Raw genomic sequence first — 19,508 nt, forward strand, 5'->3', positions numbered from 1 at the left:
ATTTTACATTAAGGTTCCATTAGCTAACATTGCACTGAGCAATGCATTTGTTACGGTATTTATTCATCCTTATTAATGTTATTTAATAAAAATACAACTCAATGTTAGTTGATGGTCCATTAAATAATATTAATATATACAAAATGTATCAGTAAATGTTGAAATTAACATTTTAATGAACTTTTTCAGATGAATTAATGCAGTAGTATTTTTCATTTTCATAACAAGTTGGCACATAAATAGAAATGTAATGTTTGTGTCATTTTAGACAAGGTCCTAAAAGCAAGACATGAACACCTGGACAAAATTATTACTAGGATTGACCACTAATGTTTTTCACCCTGTGTGTTGACATGTTTTGTGTTAAAGAAAATAGTGAGGGGAAAATGTGAACATCTTAAATTGCTGGTCTTTTAAAACTAGACACAATTAGATCCAACCGTTTCAACATCCTTCCAAGACGATGAGCTCTTATACCCGCGCGTCGGCTTCTAGCGTCACATCTTTGTCAGTGAACAAAATGGCAACCTACTGCTTAACCGTTGCCCGGCTTCAGGTACATGAATATCTACATTTTATATCGTCACCACGTATGGTTTGCATTTGCTAATTCGTGTATGAATGCCATTCAGAGCTGTGCTTGAGAGTTTGAGGTGCACAGATGAGTGAACTGACCGTGTCCGTGCTGGAATCTGCTCGCGAAGTGTTCACAGGTCATTGCGGCCAAGGATGTCATAGCAGACGCGAGGATGGCGTATAATCTTTATTTCCAGCTGTTTGATACAGGACAGCCAAAGCACGAAAGCAGAAATACTTATAACTGTATTATCGATTCACCTATTGTGGATTTTTCATGGACTGGCTATTAGGTTTTAGTCGCAAGGTGAACACAAGGTTAACGGCGCTGCCGATGTAACGTTAGATTGAACGACAGCGTTACTAACACGACAACGATATAGCTACAAAACCAAATGTTAATATGTGATCTGTAACGTTATCGCATATGTATACGTATTTCAGAATTCTCGGAGCTTCACACCTGAGGTTCGCTCATGCTGAGCAAGTGAGCAGCTGTGATTTCACAATATGAATTACACCTGTTGTTTTTAATATGAGCCTACAAAACATAGGCTACACTACCGGTCAGAAGTTTGGGATCAGTTTTAAAGAAGTCTCTTATGCTCATCAAGGCTGCATTTATTTGATCACAAATACAGAAAAAAACGTAATCTAAATATAGGATATAAAATAATGGTTTCTATTTTAATATCCTTTGAAATATAATTTATTTCTGTGATGCAAAGCTGAGTTTCTATCAGCCATAACTCCAGTGTAAAGTGCCACATGATCCTTCAGAAGTCATTCTAATATGCTGATTTATTATTAGAATGATCAATGTTGGCAACAGTTGTGCTGGCAAATATTTTTTTGGAAACTGCGATACTTTTTTCAGGATTCTTTGATGAATAAAAAGTTAAAAAGAACAGCATTTATTCAAAATATAAATCTTTTCTAACAATATGCTTTTTTGCTTTCAGTTCTTAAAAATGCAACGCATCCTTGCCGAATAAAAGTTTTAATTTCTTTCAAAAAAAGAAAGAATAAAAATGTACTGACCCCAAACTTTTGAACTGTAGTGTATATTGTTAGAAAAGATTTCTATTTTAAATAAATGCTCTGCTTTAAAAAAATTGATTCATCAAAGAATCCTGAAAAAAAGTATCAGCGGTTCCAAAGAAATATTAAGCAGCACAACAGTTTCCAGCACTGATAATAAATCAGCATGTTAGAATGATTTCTGAAGGATCATGTGACACTGAAGACTGGAGTAATGATGCTGAAAATTCAGCTTTGCATCACAGAAATAAATTAGATTTTAATGTATATTAAAATAGAAAAACGCTATTTTACATCATAATAATATTTCACAATATTACATTTTTTCCTGTATTTTTGATCAAATAAATGCAGCCTTGATGAGCAGAAGAAACTCCTGTAAAAACATTAAAAATCGTTCTGATCCCAAACTTTTGACTGGTAGAGTATGTAGGCAGTATGAATAATTGCAGCAGAATTTTTGTGTCCACAACAAATGAGATTGAAAAAAAAATACTTCCGATAAACTTGATACTGTCATGTTTTTATCATGAGACACCACAGGTATGGCAATATATTGTGGACAGGATTGACTACATGTATGTTTAATTCCTGTGTATAACAACAATTTAAAGAACGCTAATAATATACAGTGTTCTCACTGTCATGTGGAACCTTAAAATATTAGGGAATTTTACAACTCATTTCCAGACCTGAAGAAGGCATGGGAAAAAATCCCCTGAAGTCATAAACGTCTCTCTAGAAAATATAGATTATTATATTTATGCTGTGCTCAAAATAATTTAATCCAATATAATTCCCTCGTTAAGAGAGCGATGTCTATAAAAAAAAAAAACTGAAATTATGGGTCAAGTTCTCAGTTTGTGCTCCAGTTCTTTGTGTATTGATTCTCTATTTGTTTATTTCAGCTTGTTTTGGGTCAGGGTGCCCGACGCTTTCATGTGGTGGCGGCTCTCAATGCAAAGGCCAAGGTGGCTATGAGCCGCTTTGAGCCAAACTCTTCCATCAACTATGACAAGCTTCGCTCAAATATTGACATTGTGCGCAAAAGGTCAGATAGCATTACAGTATTTTACACTTAATTTTATTTGCTACTGCCCTCCTTATCTTTTGTAAGGGTGACTCAGTTGCTATTGTTTTATTCTTACGGAAAATATATACTCTTAACTTTTTTTTTTTACTTCGTTCGTTTTTAAAAATGTAAGTCTTGAGAGTTTTTTCCAATTATTTACATGTGAAATCGCATCCTCCAGACTCAACCGGCCACTCACTCTGTCAGAAAAAATCGTCTATGGCCATCTGGATAACCCGGCTGGACAGGAAATCGTTCGAGGACACACATACTTGCGTCTGAGACCCGATCGAGTTGCTATGCAAGATGCAACAGCACAAATGGCCATGCTGCAGTTCATCAGCAGTGGACTTCCAAAAGTGGCAGTGCCATCCACTATCCACTGTGACCATCTTATCGAGGCCCAGACCGGAGGAGCCCAAGATCTACAGAGGGCAAAGGTGATTAATGTTATATAGTGATGTTGTTGAAAGGCTGCCATGTGCATATGATTGTTCTGGATATGTCTCAAGACTAAGATTAGGCTCAAAATTTAGTTTAAAGATGACGTTTGTACTGTATGAATGAAAGTTACTTTTATTCTTCACTGATGCATTATTTCATTCCTTTTTCCCGCTGTGAACCAGGAAATTAATCAAGAGGTTTACAACTTTCTCGCCAGTGCTGGGGCTAAATATGGTGTTGGCTTTTGGAAACCAGGCTCTGGGATCATCCATCAGGTACTGTAGAAAAAGCCTTTTGACTTTGTCATCCAGTATGGGTATTATATTATATTATATTATATTAGTTTGCATAATGTTAACATTGTTATATTATATTACATTGTTATTTTATATTATATTATTATATTACATTGTTATATTAATTATATAATATTATTAGTAGAATTATTGCAATAGTAATTTTTCTTTACATTATTTTATATATAATTTAAATCATTAAAAACAAATTTAAATTATATGTATTTTCATTCATGAGGGCACTCTTATTACATTGGGAAATAACATAGATTTTTCCCTCTCTTTTTTTTTTTTTAAATCACAGTATGCAGTTTGTATTTGTTAGTAAAACAATATGGATTTTTTTAAAAATCTCTCTCTTTTTTAGATTATCTTGGAGAACTACGCGTACCCTGGAGTGATGTTGATTGGTACAGACTCTCACACCCCTAATGGTGGTGGTCTGGGCTGCATCTGCATTGGAGTTGGTGGAGCTGATGCTGTTGATGTCATGGCAGGAATCCCCTGGGAGCTGAAGTGTCCAAACGTGAGCTGCTATTGCCACTTTATTTGTTATGGATATGTTTGTACTCATTTAAACTTAAAACTTGCTATCTAAAATTAGGAAAATGGAAGTGTTTATAGGTTATATCTGCTTTTCCAGGTCATCGGTGTGAAATTGACAGGCACATTATCTGGCTGGACCTCACCAAAGGATGTCATCCTTAAAGTGGCTGGTATTTTGACAGTGAAGGGTGGCACTGGTGCCATTGTGGAGTACCACGGCCCTGGTGTGGACTCTATCTCCTGCACAGGTGAAAACTTGCTTAAGCAATATTTGGACTGGGTTAATTTTCTAAAAGGATGTTTGAGTATATCATCATGTCATTTAATACATCATCATTCATATCAGCATCATGAAACCCATTGAAGTAAACAAATTATGTGATTAATTATATAAGTTAGTTACAGTGGTGGACGAAGTACACAAATCAAATACTTGAGTAAAAGTACAGATCCGTATAATAAACTATTACTCCAGTAAAATTAAAAGTACTCCGTTTTCAATTTTACTTGAGTGAAAGTACAAAAGTACTTGATTGTTTTATTTATAATTTTGTTCAGTGTAGTAACTTAGGGTATGTGTGCTGACAAACAATATAAAAACAGACGTCACATAGCATAGCATTTTAGTAAAACTGCTAACTTTACAGCAGCGAGGAAGATGAACGTGCATGAGTTATTTTATTTAATCTGTGTTATTTTAATGTTTTTTGACCTAAAACATAGAGACTCTGATGTTAATGTGTCTGCATTCAAGCATTTCAGTGGGACAGCTTTGACCTAAATATGATTTTCAGTTACAATAATTAATACTAAAATTTGACATTAGTAACTTACTTTTCACAGCATCAGACGCGTGCGGGCGCTTACAAGATCTCCCGGTTCTCCCAGTGAATTCAGTTCACTGGAGACTCGCACTAAATGGATCATTTGAATAAGAGAGTTGTCGACTCGAGAACAGCTGCAATCGGATCATTCCAATTCATGAATGAATCGTTTGGTGCGATTTGCGAACCGATTTAACAGGTTCATTGAAAAGAATCAGTTCGTTCGTGAATCAGACACCACTTCTGCGTCTCGGAGCACGTGAAATATTGTAAGGAGTAACGATAAGTTTTATGAAATGTAGTGAAGTAAAAAGTACAATCTTATGCTTTGGAATGTAGTGAAGTAAAAGTTACTCAAAAAAAACTACGCCAGTAAAGTACAGATACTTGAAAAATGTACTTAAGTACAGTAACGAAGTAAAACTACTCCGTTACTGTCCACCACTGGTTAGTTAAGGTTCAAATCTGTAGCTGCTACTACAGTGACCATTTTGAGCTATTTTGGGATTGAACTTTCCTCCTTTATTTTGGTTAGATTAAATACTAGCAGTACTTGTGACTTTAAACTGAAAGTTGACATCCATAATGAAAGGTCTAAATGCATAATTATAGTGCAACAGGGCATGCAATGAGAAATGTAGCTTTAGTTACGGTATTCAAAGAAGGTCTTAATGAATGGGAAATGTTCAGACGTTATTGTCCAGATGGAATTATATTTCTTAGAGGATGGTAGTTAGCTGACAAACAGTACATAATTTTTACAGAGGTTGAGTGAGGAGAAACAGCCATGTTGAATATAGATGGGATTGAAATCACTTGTAAACCTGTGAAACTCATATGTACAAAGTCCAATGTGAGTGTTTATAGTTTCTCTAATGTGCTGCCCTGTACACTACATGACTGAAATTCTTGAATTGCTGTTCTTTTAACACTTCACAACTGTTGTCAGCGATGTCAGTTCCAATCAAAACACATTTCACTGTACAGGACTTGGATAGTTGACAGGTTTAGATATTTAACCTGCTAAATATCTCTCGGGCATTGCCACTGAGTTTTTCACTTATGTGAAAAACTCACCAGTTTGGCTTCAATTTTGAGTCAGCAAGTGGAAAATCAGGGCTAAAATTGTGTGTGGGCAAGGCAACATGGATGTGTTATGTCAATCATTGTAAAAAAAAAAATGAAAATGTTTTTGGGTTTTCTAATAAGGAATGGCCACCATCTGTAATATGGGTGCTGAAATTGGAGCTACAACTTCTGTATTCCCTTACAACCACCGAATGAGGACATACTTGGAGAAGACGGGTCGTGGAGGTAAGCAGCAGAGAAAGACTCCTATTGATAGATAATTTAGCTCATTGCTGAAAAAAAAAGTTTGGCCTCTCTTTCCATTTATCCCTCACAGAAATTGCTGCTCAAGCAAATGAGAACCAAGATCTGCTGGTACCTGACTCGGGTTGTCATTATGACCAGATAATTGAGATTAATCTAAGTGAGGTAAGAGCAGGTCAATTAGGGTAAGTTAGCTGAATGTATCTTACAGTTACAGTAAAGTGTCAATGATTAATACACTCCAGCATGTTTTATAATACTCCCTTACAGCTGAAGCCTCACATCAATGGCCCATTTACTCCTGACCTGGCCCACCCTGTTTCAGACATCGGATCTGTTGCTGAGAAGAATGGCTGGCCCCTGGACGTTAAAGTTGGTCAGTGATTTAGCGTCCACTTCATTTTTATGGTCACTATTCACTAAAATGACTCGCTTTCATTAATACACTCCCTTTACCTGAACATTACAGGTCTGATTGGAAGCTGTACCAACTCCAGTTATGAGGACATGGGTAGAGCTGCCTCCTTAGCCAAACAAGCACTTGACAAAGGACTCAAATGCAAAGCCCAGTTCACAGTCACCCCTGGGTCAGAGCAGATTCGTGCCACAATTGAGCGAGATGGCTATGTAAGTCTGAGTTGGAGAGCCCTGGGATTTTATTGTTCAGGATAGTTTTATTGACAGTGTGTAGATCCAAATTACTTGATTGTTCTGCATTGAACAATTGAATGTGTTTCTTTACCTGCAGGCTAAAATGTTGAGGGATGTCGGTGGAGTTGTCCTGGCTAATGCCTGTGGACCCTGCATCGGTCAGTGGGACAGGTAAAGTATTGGTCATTGTAGAAACCGTGATGCATTCATTTTTTTCAAGATTCTTTGATGCTTTTGATTCTGTGCTTATAAAGTTCAAAAGAACAGCATTTATTTGAAAGATTTTTTTGTACATTATAAATATCTGTAGTGTCACTTTTATTAATCAAGAATACATAAAATTGATAAAAACTATTCATTTCTTTAAAAAAAAAAAAAGACTTGCATACCCCAAGTTTTTTTTTTGTAAATATGAAATGCTTAATGTAATTTGTAAGGAAACTTGCAGTCAGAAATGTACTGAAATGTGCAACTGACTGTACATTTTTCCAGTCAATACAGGGTTACTTGCTAAAATAAATGGGTATAAAATTGTATTATGTGAAGAGAGAGATAGTGCTTGGTCACACGAGAGATGTGAAACTAATATAATTAGAGGCCTGGGACAACAGTCATACATTTATACAAAACTATTTGACCTCAATTCCATGATTGACCAATCAGAATTAAGTAGTTCAAAGAACTGTGTAATAAGGCTATATAATAAAGCCATATCATAAACCAATCAAATCTTTCTTGCAGACGTGATGTTAAGAAGGGAGAAAAGAACACAATTGTTACATCATTCAACAGAAACTTTACAGCCAGAAACGACGCTAACCCTGCCACTCATGCTTTTGTCACTTCCCCAGAGGTACTTGCGGTTGATCTGTTTTTAAATGTGCCACACTCTTTGAATGTTTTGCTAAATCCCTTTTTGCTCTCTTGCAAATGTATTTATTCTCTCCTCCTTTATATCATTTGTTGTCTTGTAGATTGTCACAGCCCTTGCCATCGCAGGCACACTGAAGTTCAACCCTGAGACTGACTTCCTCACAGCCCCCAACGGAGAAAAATTTAAACTGTTGCCGCCCACAGGAGATGAGCTTCCTGCCCGTGATTTTGACCCAGGTCAGGACACCTACCAGCACCCACCAGCTGATGGGTCTGGCCTGAGAGTAGATGTCAACCCTCAGAGCAACCGTCTGCAGCTGCTTGAGCCTTTTGACAGATGGAATGGAAAAGACCTTGAGGACCTCCAAGTGCTCATCAAGGTAAGTTTTAGTCATGGATGTTTAAATTTTGGTTTTTAGTATACCTCTGAATAATGTAACTCTATTGTCAGGTGAAAGGAAAGTGCACCACCGACCACATCAGCGCTGCCGGACCTTGGCTGAAGTTCCGTGGCCACCTTGATAATATTTCCAATAACCTGCTCATTGGTGCAGTTAATACTGAGAACGATGCTGTCAATAAAATTCGCAACTATCTGACTGGAGAGTTTGGTGGTGTCCCTGATGTTGCCCGCTATTACAAAGTAAGAGCTAGCTCTTTCTGTTCTTTATTTTTGTGCACTGTATCATTATGTTTTCTGCCTACTGAAAGCATTTGTATTCATACTGGTTTCCTTTAATATCACACTTGCAGAAGCACAATGTTTCATGGGTAGTTGTGGGAGATGAGAACTATGGTGAGGGTTCCAGCAGAGAGCACGCTGCTCTGGAGCCCAGACATTTAGGAGGGAGGGCCATTATTGTGAAGAGCTTTGCTAGAATCCATGGTGAGTGTGAAATACCATGGATTATAAACTGCCGCTTAAAGCTAAGCATCATTAAGCAGATGATTTTAATTAATCTGTCTTGTCTGTCAACAGAAACTAACTTGAAGAAACAGGGCCTGCTGCCCCTCACCTTCTCCAACCCCGCTGATTATGACAAAATCCGCCCAGATGATAAAATCTCCATTGTAGGGCTTAAGAGCTTTGCCCCTGGAAAGGTAAGAGCTATTGTTAAATCAGAATCAGAAGAGCTTTATCATCAAGTATGTTTACACACACAAGGAATTTGACTTGACGACAGGAGCTTCCAGTGTAGAAGAAAGTACAAACATAGTGCAGACATACATAGGAATAACACCGTAGGGATGTAATATAAAACTAATATAAAAAAAAAATCATTATTCTAGTTTAATAGTCTAGTGTAGTTTGAGTAATATATATATGTGACCCTGGACCACAAAACCTTAAATTGCTTGGGTATATTTGTAGCAATAGCCAAAAATACATTGTATGGGTCAAAATGATAGATTTTTCTTTTATGCCAAAAATCATTAGGATTTTAAGTAAAGATCATGTTCCATGAAGATATTTTGTAACTTTCCTATTGTAAATATATTAAAACTAAATTTTTGATTAGTAATATGCATAGCTAAGAATTCATTTGGACAACTTTAAATGCGATTTTCTCAATATTTAGATTTTTTTTAGATTCCAGATTGTATCTTGGCCAAATATTATCCTATCCTAACAAACCATACACCAATGGAAAGCTTATTTATTCAGCTTTCAGGTGATGTATAAATCTCAATTTTGAAAAATTTACCCTTATGACCAGGGTCACATATATCATGATATAGTTGTTTTTGCGTTGAATAAGGTCTTTATATCAAAATTTTTGATACCATAAAAATTTCATAATTTGTCACCAGTGTCAATATCACAAAAAACTAATACTAGCCTAAATTAAAAAAAAAAATTTTTTTCAAGTAAACAGTCAGCGATTAAATAAGAATATTAAACCAATTACAAGCAATAGGACAAAAAACTACAGTAGGACTAATAAATGCTACATACATTGTATAAAGCAGGGTTCCTCAAATCTTGCCCTGGCGGGCCAATGCGCTGCAGAGTTTAGCTCCAACCCTGATCAAACTCACCTACCTGTAATATTAAACCAATTACAAGCAATAGGACAAAAAACTACAGTAGGACTAATAAATGCTACATTGTATAAAGCAGGGTTCCTCAAATCTTGCCCTGGCGGGCCAATGCGCTGCAGAGTTTAGCTCCAACCCTGATCAAACTCACCTACCTGTGATTTTCCAATAATCCTGAAGACATTGATTAGCTTGCTCAGATGTGTTTTGATTAGGGTTAGAGCTAAACTCTGCAGGAAAGTGGATCTTGTGGGCCAGATTTGAGGATCCCTGGTATAAAGTAATCAAATGTATAAAAACACTGCATATTCTTCACTGTGTAAATTAAATATATATTTCTTTTTATTAAAGTTACAAAAGTGATTTAGTTAAGAGCAGTGAGAGATTTTCTCTCTTTTGTTGTTTGATTAACATGAATGACAGACAGCAGGAGTATTAGACTGCTGTCACTTTAAGAGCTGCCCGGATCCAATAAACTGTTACACGTTTTCTTTCTCCGGTGTTTGCTTTCACTTAAGACCTAAATTACTGTGTGAGCGTGTAACCGCGATAGAGATGATAGTCCAAAATCTCTACCTTTTGACAAATTTCTACTGGTTAATCGTGTCTACCAGTGTATTGCCTAGGATGGACTCTCTGTATTTACTAAGCCCTTTTGTATTTACTTAAATTAACCCTGTGAAGCCTGACATATTAAGTAATATTCAGTAAAAATCTAATTATCAAATGTTTGGAAATGGAATAGTTTATTGAACCTTAAGACAAAATCTTAAAAAGTTTTTGTTGTTGTTGATTATCATATTTACATGAATGTGTGGATATATATTGATTTAAATTAATGCAGTAGGCTTTTGTGGCTTATTAAGCATGATATAATAGAATAAGGAGCATCTCATTATTCAGAGGCCCAAACTGAGCAAAAATATTCAGTTTGGTGCAGTTGTTGATATTTATATGGTCAAAAAGATGAAATTTTGTAGCCTGTAATGCAAATCAATTAGATCTTTATAACAGTATTTTTCTTACAAAAGCATAAACTATCCATGCCCTCTGATTGACAGTGTATTAACATAAGTTTTGATCATGTTGATATATTAGAGGCCTTCGAAATGTGTTTGTTTGACATGGTCATGAGATTATGTTGGTTAATGGCCACATGAAATGCAAGTTTTTTTTTTTTTTGTGTGATTTTAATTAGCTTTAATCAACTTTCAAAAAACCCCTATAGTTCCCCTAAGAACCCAGTTTGGGAAACCCTGCTGTAATTGTTTGCTTTGTAACAACCTTTCCTAATATTCTCAGTAATTTCCATAATAATTGTAATTTATTGTTCTGTTAGCCCCTCAAGGCCGTCATCAAGCACAGTGATGGAAGCTCAGAAACCTTTGAGCTGAACCACACCTTCAACGAAACCCAGAGCGAATGGTTCCAGGCTGGCTCCGCCCTCAACAGAATGAAGGAGCTGCAGAAATGAGCGTGATTGGCTATAAATATACATATTTGGGAGGGGAAGGGGGTATTCTTCAAACAGGAGGATTGGTATGTGAATGAAAGGTTTAAATACTCATGTAATTATGAACTGAAGTATACGCAGTACATAAAATACATTTTAAAATTGTGTTGCATAGACAAGTCATGTCAATACTGTTCAAAGCTATATAATACATTGCAGGGCAGATAAAAGGTATTACATTTAGCAACTGTAATGCTTAAAAATTTCAAGCTGGGTCTGTGTGTATTACAGAATGGATAATTGAAAAAAATATGTTAGCCTACAAAAGATGCAAGGAGCATGCTTGTTAGCGGGAGATCAGAGTTTAAGTCATAAAATCATCCAAATATGTGTTCAGGCAACTGTTGATTATTAATTTCTGCTGTGTGTAATATTACACTGAACTGTAATGAGAGCTGCTTGTGAATTTTCTGTCCTGTAATCAGCTCTATTAATGGAATATCTTTTACTTCACATGATTCTTTTAGCCGAGATTATCAACCATTCATAATAATTGTTATTATTCAGGCAAGCTTGAAACCTGAGCGGTTATTGTTCATGTAGCTATGCTTACTGTGAGTCAGAGTGACTTATTCTTCAGATCTTGTCATCCTCACCACCACGATCAAATGTGTCTGGTTCTGAGTGCACCACAGGTCAAGTTTATAAACGTTTTAAGCGGAATGTTAATTTATAAACGTGCAAAGAATCTCTAATGTGCATTATCTTAAGTGTTTTGGATGAGTTATTGAGTAATGGATCAGTAATCAGACCTCCAACCTCTTGAGCATTTTTCCTGTATATTTGAGTGCCCTTTTTTGTAGGGTTGTATTTTTTTCTCCTTTGAAACAGAGCCATACCCATGTCAAAGCAGTGATGTCAGTCACTCTGATCAGCAGACTATAGCAACTGCTTTCAAGATGCCAAGCAGTAAATGACTAGCTTTGTCTGACTCAACACGCTCATGCTCATCAGATGAAATTTTACTGTTGTATGAATGTTAGCCAGTACAGGAAATGTAAAGAATACTGTCTGGGTGTATTTGCAGCTCTGTGAAAGAAATAATGGGTTTCGTGCTGCTTGTAACACCCCACAAACACATCCTGTTGATTATAACTCCATTATTTTCATGCTCTTTTTTTCGTTCTTGAGAAAATGAATGCTGATTGGTCACAGTGGGTGATAAAATAAGTCAAATAATTCTCTCATTGTTTTCTTCTGTATTGGACTTCAAGAAAATTGAATACAAAAGCCCGTTTGCTTTTTTCCTCTCAACCTTTTTATATTGTATTGTAAACGCTATACTGTTACACAATATATAATATATAGTTATATATAGCAGGGGTTTTCATTCTTTTAGATGTCACAGTCAGACCACCAAATATGATCATTCTTCTACGAGAGACTCCCATCCTTAAATTTACAATCAACTATATATTTCTTGAATGTATAAAGATTCCATTTATACTGTGAAAAAAAATAATATTAGAGATGTGTAAAATATTCTTTGGAAAATATTTTTAAATCTTTTTACTCCCTATAGTACTGTACTGTTTTAATTATTGTTTATTTATTTAAAAAAAAAAAAATCCCACTATCTCAGGATGCCTGGTGGTCCCCTGACCCCAGTTTGAAAACCTGTGAGGTACATAATATATAGTTACATACTTATATGTGGTTAAAATGTTCTTAATCTATTTATTTTATAAAGTATTTGTCTTTAAGGACCGCTGACTAATATATAAATATTACAATGTTTTTTAAACATTACGAATAACAAGCGCCACATTTTCATTGCGTCGCGTCAAAACTAGAACGCGCCTGTGTTACATTACGGGCGCTCTGATTGGTCGACTGAAGTCTGGCGTCAGGATTCTGTCGCTTGCATTGTAGTCTCGTTGATTATAATTGGAGCGTTTTTGTTTTCTCGCGTCGCGTCTCTCGCGTTCAATTTTGATGGGGTGGCCCTCCCTCTCCTCCCGTAACCTCATTTATTGTGTGCTACGAAGGGGTCCGTTGAATCGAATATGTGGACCACGAATGATAGTATTCAGGCATTTAATACTGGATTCTAATGTAGTTATGTAGATATATTTGTTTCCACAGCGAGATATCAACCGACAGATTGGTATCCACTATAACGTACCGTACGGTAAGAATGTCATCGTTATCCTGTTATATTTTCCTGTCCATATATTACCGTTGAACGAATAACGTACGCCTTTACTGTTATGGTGTCGCATACTGTGGACTAACGTTACGTTTGTCAACAACCTGCATTTTTGAGCGGGTTGATAATGACAAGTTTAATCACAGTCATTGTCGATTCGGCTGATCTGGAGTCTGCGGTATGCTTGGCCTTTCTTACACTACAGGGTAGAAACCCTTGGCGCATTGGAAAACAATGAAAGGGAAACAGTATGAAGGGGAAAACAGTCGCCCCAAGTAATAAGATTTGATGTGGTCCTGATGCAGCTGCTGCACCCAGTTTGTAATGCAGAGAGAACAACACTAAACGTCTCTTAAGAAAATACAGATCAAGTCAGGCAGGATGGATATTTCAAAGCAAATGTTTAATGTTTCATATATCACATATAATACAAATGTTGTTTGTTTTTCAAAACCTTTTTTTTTTCAAAACCACAGAGGCCTCATCTCATCTCCAGTGAACTTCACACCAATGGCTGATTCAGACAGCACGTCTACATCTGATCGAAAGCCGCACTGCCCACATAAACCTGTCTCACTTTCATTGCCTTTTCTGAGAGAGGGCAGTAATGTCTTTGAGAGGAAACCGCCCCAAACAGGGGGACCGCTTAGTCCACTGCCAACCAAACGCACACGCACCTTTTCAGCGTGAGTACCTGTGTTGACAGAGTAAAAGCATTTCATGTACTTCGTGTAAATGTAATACAGATATTGACACTTTTCTGCTTTGTTCTTCAGTATCAGTAGAGCTGGGTAGATTACTTACAAATTGTAGTCCGTTACTGACTCCAAATTACATGACAAAAATTGTAGTTAGTAACGTAATCCATTACATATTTCCCATTTTAGGTAATGTAATCAGACTACTTTTTGACCTTACTCATTTATCACATTGATTTAAATAGGATAATCTTGTACCATATAAAAATACAAAGAGTAAGAACATATATTCCATTCGTTGTTATTAACAACATGAAGTGCATTAAACATTATATTACTTGTGTAATGTTATATTAAAGTTAATTATATATAACATTACATGTAAATAAGAAATAATGTGAATTTGTGCATTTTAATGTGTTTGAAAGACAAAAGCCTTCCAAAGCTATAGTAATACATGGTTAAATAACCTGAGTGGTAATTCAATAAAAAATTAATGCGTTCATCAGTAGTTGATGCAGTGTTGAAACACTTCTTAAACCTGAAATGATTTTTTGTAAATCCATTGGTCAAATGCTGTATAGATCTATATAACCTGACTAGTGACTGATCTCTGTGTGAATGTCCACAAAACTAGAAGACTTTCTGATTCTATATAAGTGATAGGTATTATAGAAAGGAACTTTTAGTAGATGAAAAAGAGGAATTAGGGAGGAATTTAAATTATGAATAATTTATTGCTACTGTGTGAATAATATGTAATCATGCAATCAGGTCTGATATATTAAAATGTCATTTGATCTAATTACAAATACTTAATTTTTGGAATCTGATTGTGTAATCCAGATTACGTGTAATCAGTTACTACCCTGCTCTGTCAGGGCTTTTAGGTATCAGGGCTACCAATAAGTGCCAAAAAGAGTGAAAAAGACATCAGCAATTTAAGACATCTCAGAGCAAATAAATAAAATGAAACATAAAAATGTGACCATTGTGCCCAAGACTGAAAGTCATTGCAGACAAAATTATATATATATATATGAAACACATTTATACACACACACACAATTTATAATATTTTATTATTGTAATTATTTTTTATTTTCAAAATCGCATAATGCGTATTGGCTAATGGATGATGAAATATATATATATATATATATATATAAATATAATAATAAAAATGATTATTGTATTGACTCCAAATTACATGACAAAAATTGTAGTTAGTAACGTAATCCATTACATATTTCCCATTTTAGGTAATGTAATCAGACTACTTTTTGACCTTACTCATTTATCACATTGATTTAAATAGGATAATCTTGTACCATATAAAAATACAAAGAGTAAGAACATATATTCCATTCGTTGTTATTAACAACATGAAGTGCATTAAACATTATATTACTTGTGTAATGTTATATTAAAGTTAATTATATATAACATTACATGTAAATAAGAAATAATGTGAATTTGTGCATTTTAATGTGTTTGAAAGACAAAAGCCTTCCAAAGCTATAGTAATACATGGTTAAATAACCTGAGTGGTAATTCAATAAAAAATTAATGCGTTCATCAGTAGTTGATGCAGTGTTGAAACACTTCTTAAACCTGAAATGATTTTTTGTAAATCCATTGGTCAAATGCTGTATAGATCTATATAACCTGACTAGTGACTGATCTCTGTGTGAATGTCCACAAAACTAGAAGACTTTCTGATTCTATATAAGTGATAGGTATTATAGAAAGGAACTTTTAGTAGATGAAAAAGAGGAATTAGGGAGGAATTTAAATTATGAATAATTTATTGCTACTGTGTGAATAATATGTAATCATGCAATCAGGTCTGATATATTAAAATGTCATTTGATCTAATTACAAATACTTAATTTTTGGAATCTGATTGTGTAATCCAGATTACGTGTAATCAGTTACTACCCTGCTCTGTCAGGGCTTTTAGGTATCAGGGCTACCAATAAGTGCCAAAAAGAGTGAAAAAGACATCAGCAATTTAAGACATCTCAGAGCAAATAAATAAAATGAAACATAAAAATGTGACCATTGTGCCCAAGACTGAAAGTCATTGCAGACAAAATTATATATATATATATGAAACACATTTATACACACACACACAATTTATAATATTTTATTATTGTAATTATTTTTTATTTTCAAAATCGCATAATGCGTATTGGCTAATGGATGATGAAATATATATATATATATATATATATAAATATAATAATAAAAATGATTATTGTATTGTAAAATGGCATACAAAAAAATGCATTGCAATTTTACAATATTGTATTGTATTGTATTGTAACAAATAATATTGGTCAATCTCTGGGGGACCGCTTAGTCCACTGCCAACCAAACGCACACGCACCTTTTCAGCGTGAGTACCTGTGTTGACAGAGTAAAAGCATTTCATGTACTTCGTGTAAATGTAATACAGATATTGACACTTTTCTGCTTTGTTCTTCAGTATCAGTAGAGCTGGGTAGATTACTTACAAATTGTAGTCCGTTACTGACTCCAAATTACATGACAAAAATTGTAGTTAGTAACGTAATCCATTACATATTTCCCATTTTAGGTAATGTAATCAGACTACTTTTTGACCTTACTCATTTATCACATTGATTTAAATAGGATAATCTTGTACCATATAAAAATACAAAGAGTAAGAACATATATTCCATTCGTTGTTATTAACAACATGAAGTGCATTAAACATTATATTACTTGTGTAATGTTATATTAAAGTTAATTATATATAACATTACATGTAAATAAGAAATAATGTGAATTTGTGCATTTTAATGTGTTTGAAAGACAAAAGCCTTCCAAAGCTATAGTAATACATGGTTAAATAACCTGAGTGGTAATTCAATAAAAAATTAATGCGTTCATCAGTAGTTGATGCAGTGTTGAAACACTTCTTAAACCTGAAATGATTTTTTGTAAATCCATTGGTCAAATGCTGTATAGATCTATATAACCTGACTAGTGACTGATCTCTGTGTGAATGTCCACAAAACTAGAAGACTTTCTGATTCTATATAAGTGATAGGTATTATAGAAAGGAACTTTTAGTAGATGAAAAAGAGGAATTAGGGAGGAATTTAAATTATGAATAATTTATTGCTACTGTGTGAATAATATGTAATCATGCAATCAGGTCTGATATATTAAAATGTCATTTGATCTAATTACAAATACTTAATTTTTGGAATCTGATTGTGTAATCCAGATTACGTGTAATCAGTTACTACCCTGCTCTGTCAGGGCTTTTAGGTATCAGGGCTACCAATAAGTGCCAAAAAGAGTGAAAAAGACATCAGCAATTTAAGACATCTCAGAGCAAATAAATAAAATGAAACATAAAAATGTGACCATTGTGCCCAAGACTGAAAGTCATTGCAGACAAAATTATATATATATATATGAAACACATTTATACACACACACACAATTTATAATATTTTATTATTGTAATTATTTTTTATTTTCAAAATCGCATAATGCGTATTGGCTAATGGATGGAAATATATATATATATATATATATATAAATATAATAATAAAAATGATTATTGTATTGTAAAATGGCATACAAAAAAATGCATTGCAATTTTACAATATTGTATTGTATTGTATTGTAACAAATAATATTGGTCAATCTCTGTTAGAAAGGATGAACCGTATATTGTTGTGTTAATTTCAATGAAGCATAAAGAGATGCTTTGCTCTTTTTATTTACTAAAAGGAATCATATAAGTTGATTCTAGAGCCACTTTACTCTGGTATTTTCTCAGATCCGTAAGAGCCAAATCTGGACCCGTCTTCAAGGGCATTTGCAAGAACTTCTCAAGGTCACAAGGTCATGGATTCATTCACCCCTCCCATGGAGGAGAAGACATATTTGTTCACATCTCAGAGTAAGTATGAAATATAACAATTGTTTTAGTTTAGCATCTGCTTTAAAAATGTTATTTAAAAAAAAAAAGTAAGAATATTTTGATATATTAGAGAAAGTTTTTAAATATTATATTATATACTTTTATATATTTATATATATATATATATATATATATATTTTTTTTTTTTTTTTTTTTTTTTTTTTTTTTTGGGATTGAGGGTGAATATGTGCCAATGGAGGGGGATGAGGTGACCTACAAAGTGTGTCCTGTTCCTCCCAAGAACATAAAGTTCCAAGCCGTTGAGGTGGTCATCACAAACCTGTCTTCCGGAAGGAAGCACGAGACCTGGTCTGGGCAAGTTATCAGCTCCTAGCTCACACATTCAGAGCCCAAAAGAAGAATAAAGGCAGAGAGGGAGAGATAAAAGGAAGAGTTTAACTCGAGGTGCTCATGCTGGTGTTAAATGGTGTTGTGTGTAAGTAGGATAGGGATGGAATAGCAATTAGGGTTATGCAACTGTTGTTTTCTCCGGCCTGGCAAATTAGCAACAGGAAGTCGTGAGAAGTCTATTTGGAAAATGTTTTGGGATGCAAGTCAGATTAGCTTTAATATAGCATTGGCAGAACATAACATAACTGTGAAACAAAAGCAGCAGTGTTGCCCTTGTTTGAGATTTCGTCATTTATATGTAATTAATAATTTATTTATTTTCATTTTATGTACAGAGACATTTGAGTTCATTGTGATGTGTATGTTCAAGTCATTTATGTAAAACTGATTTCCTAAAATCAATTAATGCACATCAGTGGAAACTTCCATTTCTTTAATTGTGATTGATGGACTGATATTAGTTTTCTCTATGAAAGCTACAAATCCCAAAATCACAGTAGTTCATTTTGTCAAGAACAATGCTTCTTATGATAATTCTAATAAAACTGAAATAACATAATCAATGCTGTGTTTTTTTCTTCCTCAATGTTTCTTATCCATTAAAGCATATTTTAAGTTATGACTTATTCTACTTTCAGTTTTACAGATAAAAAAAAAATAATAATAATAAAATTTAAATTCCATCCAGGTTATGAAAATGAAGTGCTAATAAAGATAAAATTCAACTGTGAGAATATACCAAAGTAAATGTGTTATCCAGAATTAAAATAAATATTAAAGGGGTCATATGATGCCATTTCAATTTTTCCTTTCTCTTTGGAGCAAATTGAAAGGTCATTTTAAATCATTATATTTGAATAATCTTTTGTTGTGCTTTAAAATAAGTATTTTGATGTCTTGACTAACATACTAAAGCACATGATTATAATTTAAACTGTAGTGTTTTATTCAATATTACATTTAAAGTTAATATATTTTAAATATACTAAATTGCATCGCGCTGTGGATCGCCGGATCGGCTTTCACCGTGGACAAAGCGGAGTCCAGTCCGTGGTCGTCACATATGGTTGACACATGCCCGCCGGCTGCGCAGTTCTCAAGCCTGCCCACCTCTACTCACTCTAGCCCCCCG

At 34.5% G+C, this 19,508-nt stretch overlaps 2 protein-coding genes across 2 annotated transcripts; both read left to right on the plus strand.

Annotated features, from left to right (window-relative positions):
- Positions 1 to 464: 464 nt before the first annotated feature.
- Positions 465 to 12,388, plus strand: LOC107554054 (aconitate hydratase, mitochondrial-like). Its single transcript, XM_016236428.1, has 17 exons — positions 465 to 556; positions 2,526 to 2,668; positions 2,871 to 3,129; positions 3,316 to 3,408; positions 3,797 to 3,955; positions 4,073 to 4,223; positions 6,009 to 6,113; positions 6,205 to 6,296; positions 6,402 to 6,507; positions 6,601 to 6,758; positions 6,880 to 6,953; positions 7,524 to 7,635; positions 7,757 to 8,035; positions 8,107 to 8,298; positions 8,409 to 8,541; positions 8,635 to 8,756; positions 11,035 to 12,388. Exons 1-17 carry the CDS (start codon positions 521 to 523, stop codon positions 11,167 to 11,169), a joined length of 2,349 nt encoding a protein of 782 aa, XP_016091914.1. The 5' UTR covers positions 465 to 520; the 3' UTR covers positions 11,170 to 12,388.
- Positions 12,389 to 13,095: 707 nt separating this feature from the next.
- On the plus strand, positions 13,096 to 18,881 carry LOC107554055 (cold shock domain-containing protein C2-like). The gene is made up of 4 exons (XM_016236429.1): positions 13,096 to 13,339; positions 13,834 to 14,043; positions 17,882 to 18,004; positions 18,197 to 18,881. The coding sequence occupies exons 2-4, from the start codon at positions 13,868 to 13,870 to the stop codon at positions 18,357 to 18,359; spliced, it is 462 nt and encodes a 153-aa protein (XP_016091915.1). The 5' UTR covers positions 13,096 to 13,339; positions 13,834 to 13,867; the 3' UTR covers positions 18,360 to 18,881.
- Positions 18,882 to 19,508: the final 627 nt, after the last annotated feature.

Source organism: Sinocyclocheilus grahami, unplaced genomic scaffold, assembly GCF_001515645.1.
Source record: "Sinocyclocheilus grahami isolate Dianchi unplaced genomic scaffold, SAMN03320097.WGS_v1.1 scaffold490.1, whole genome shotgun sequence".
Classification (NCBI taxonomy): domain Eukaryota; kingdom Metazoa; phylum Chordata; class Actinopteri; order Cypriniformes; family Cyprinidae; genus Sinocyclocheilus; species Sinocyclocheilus grahami.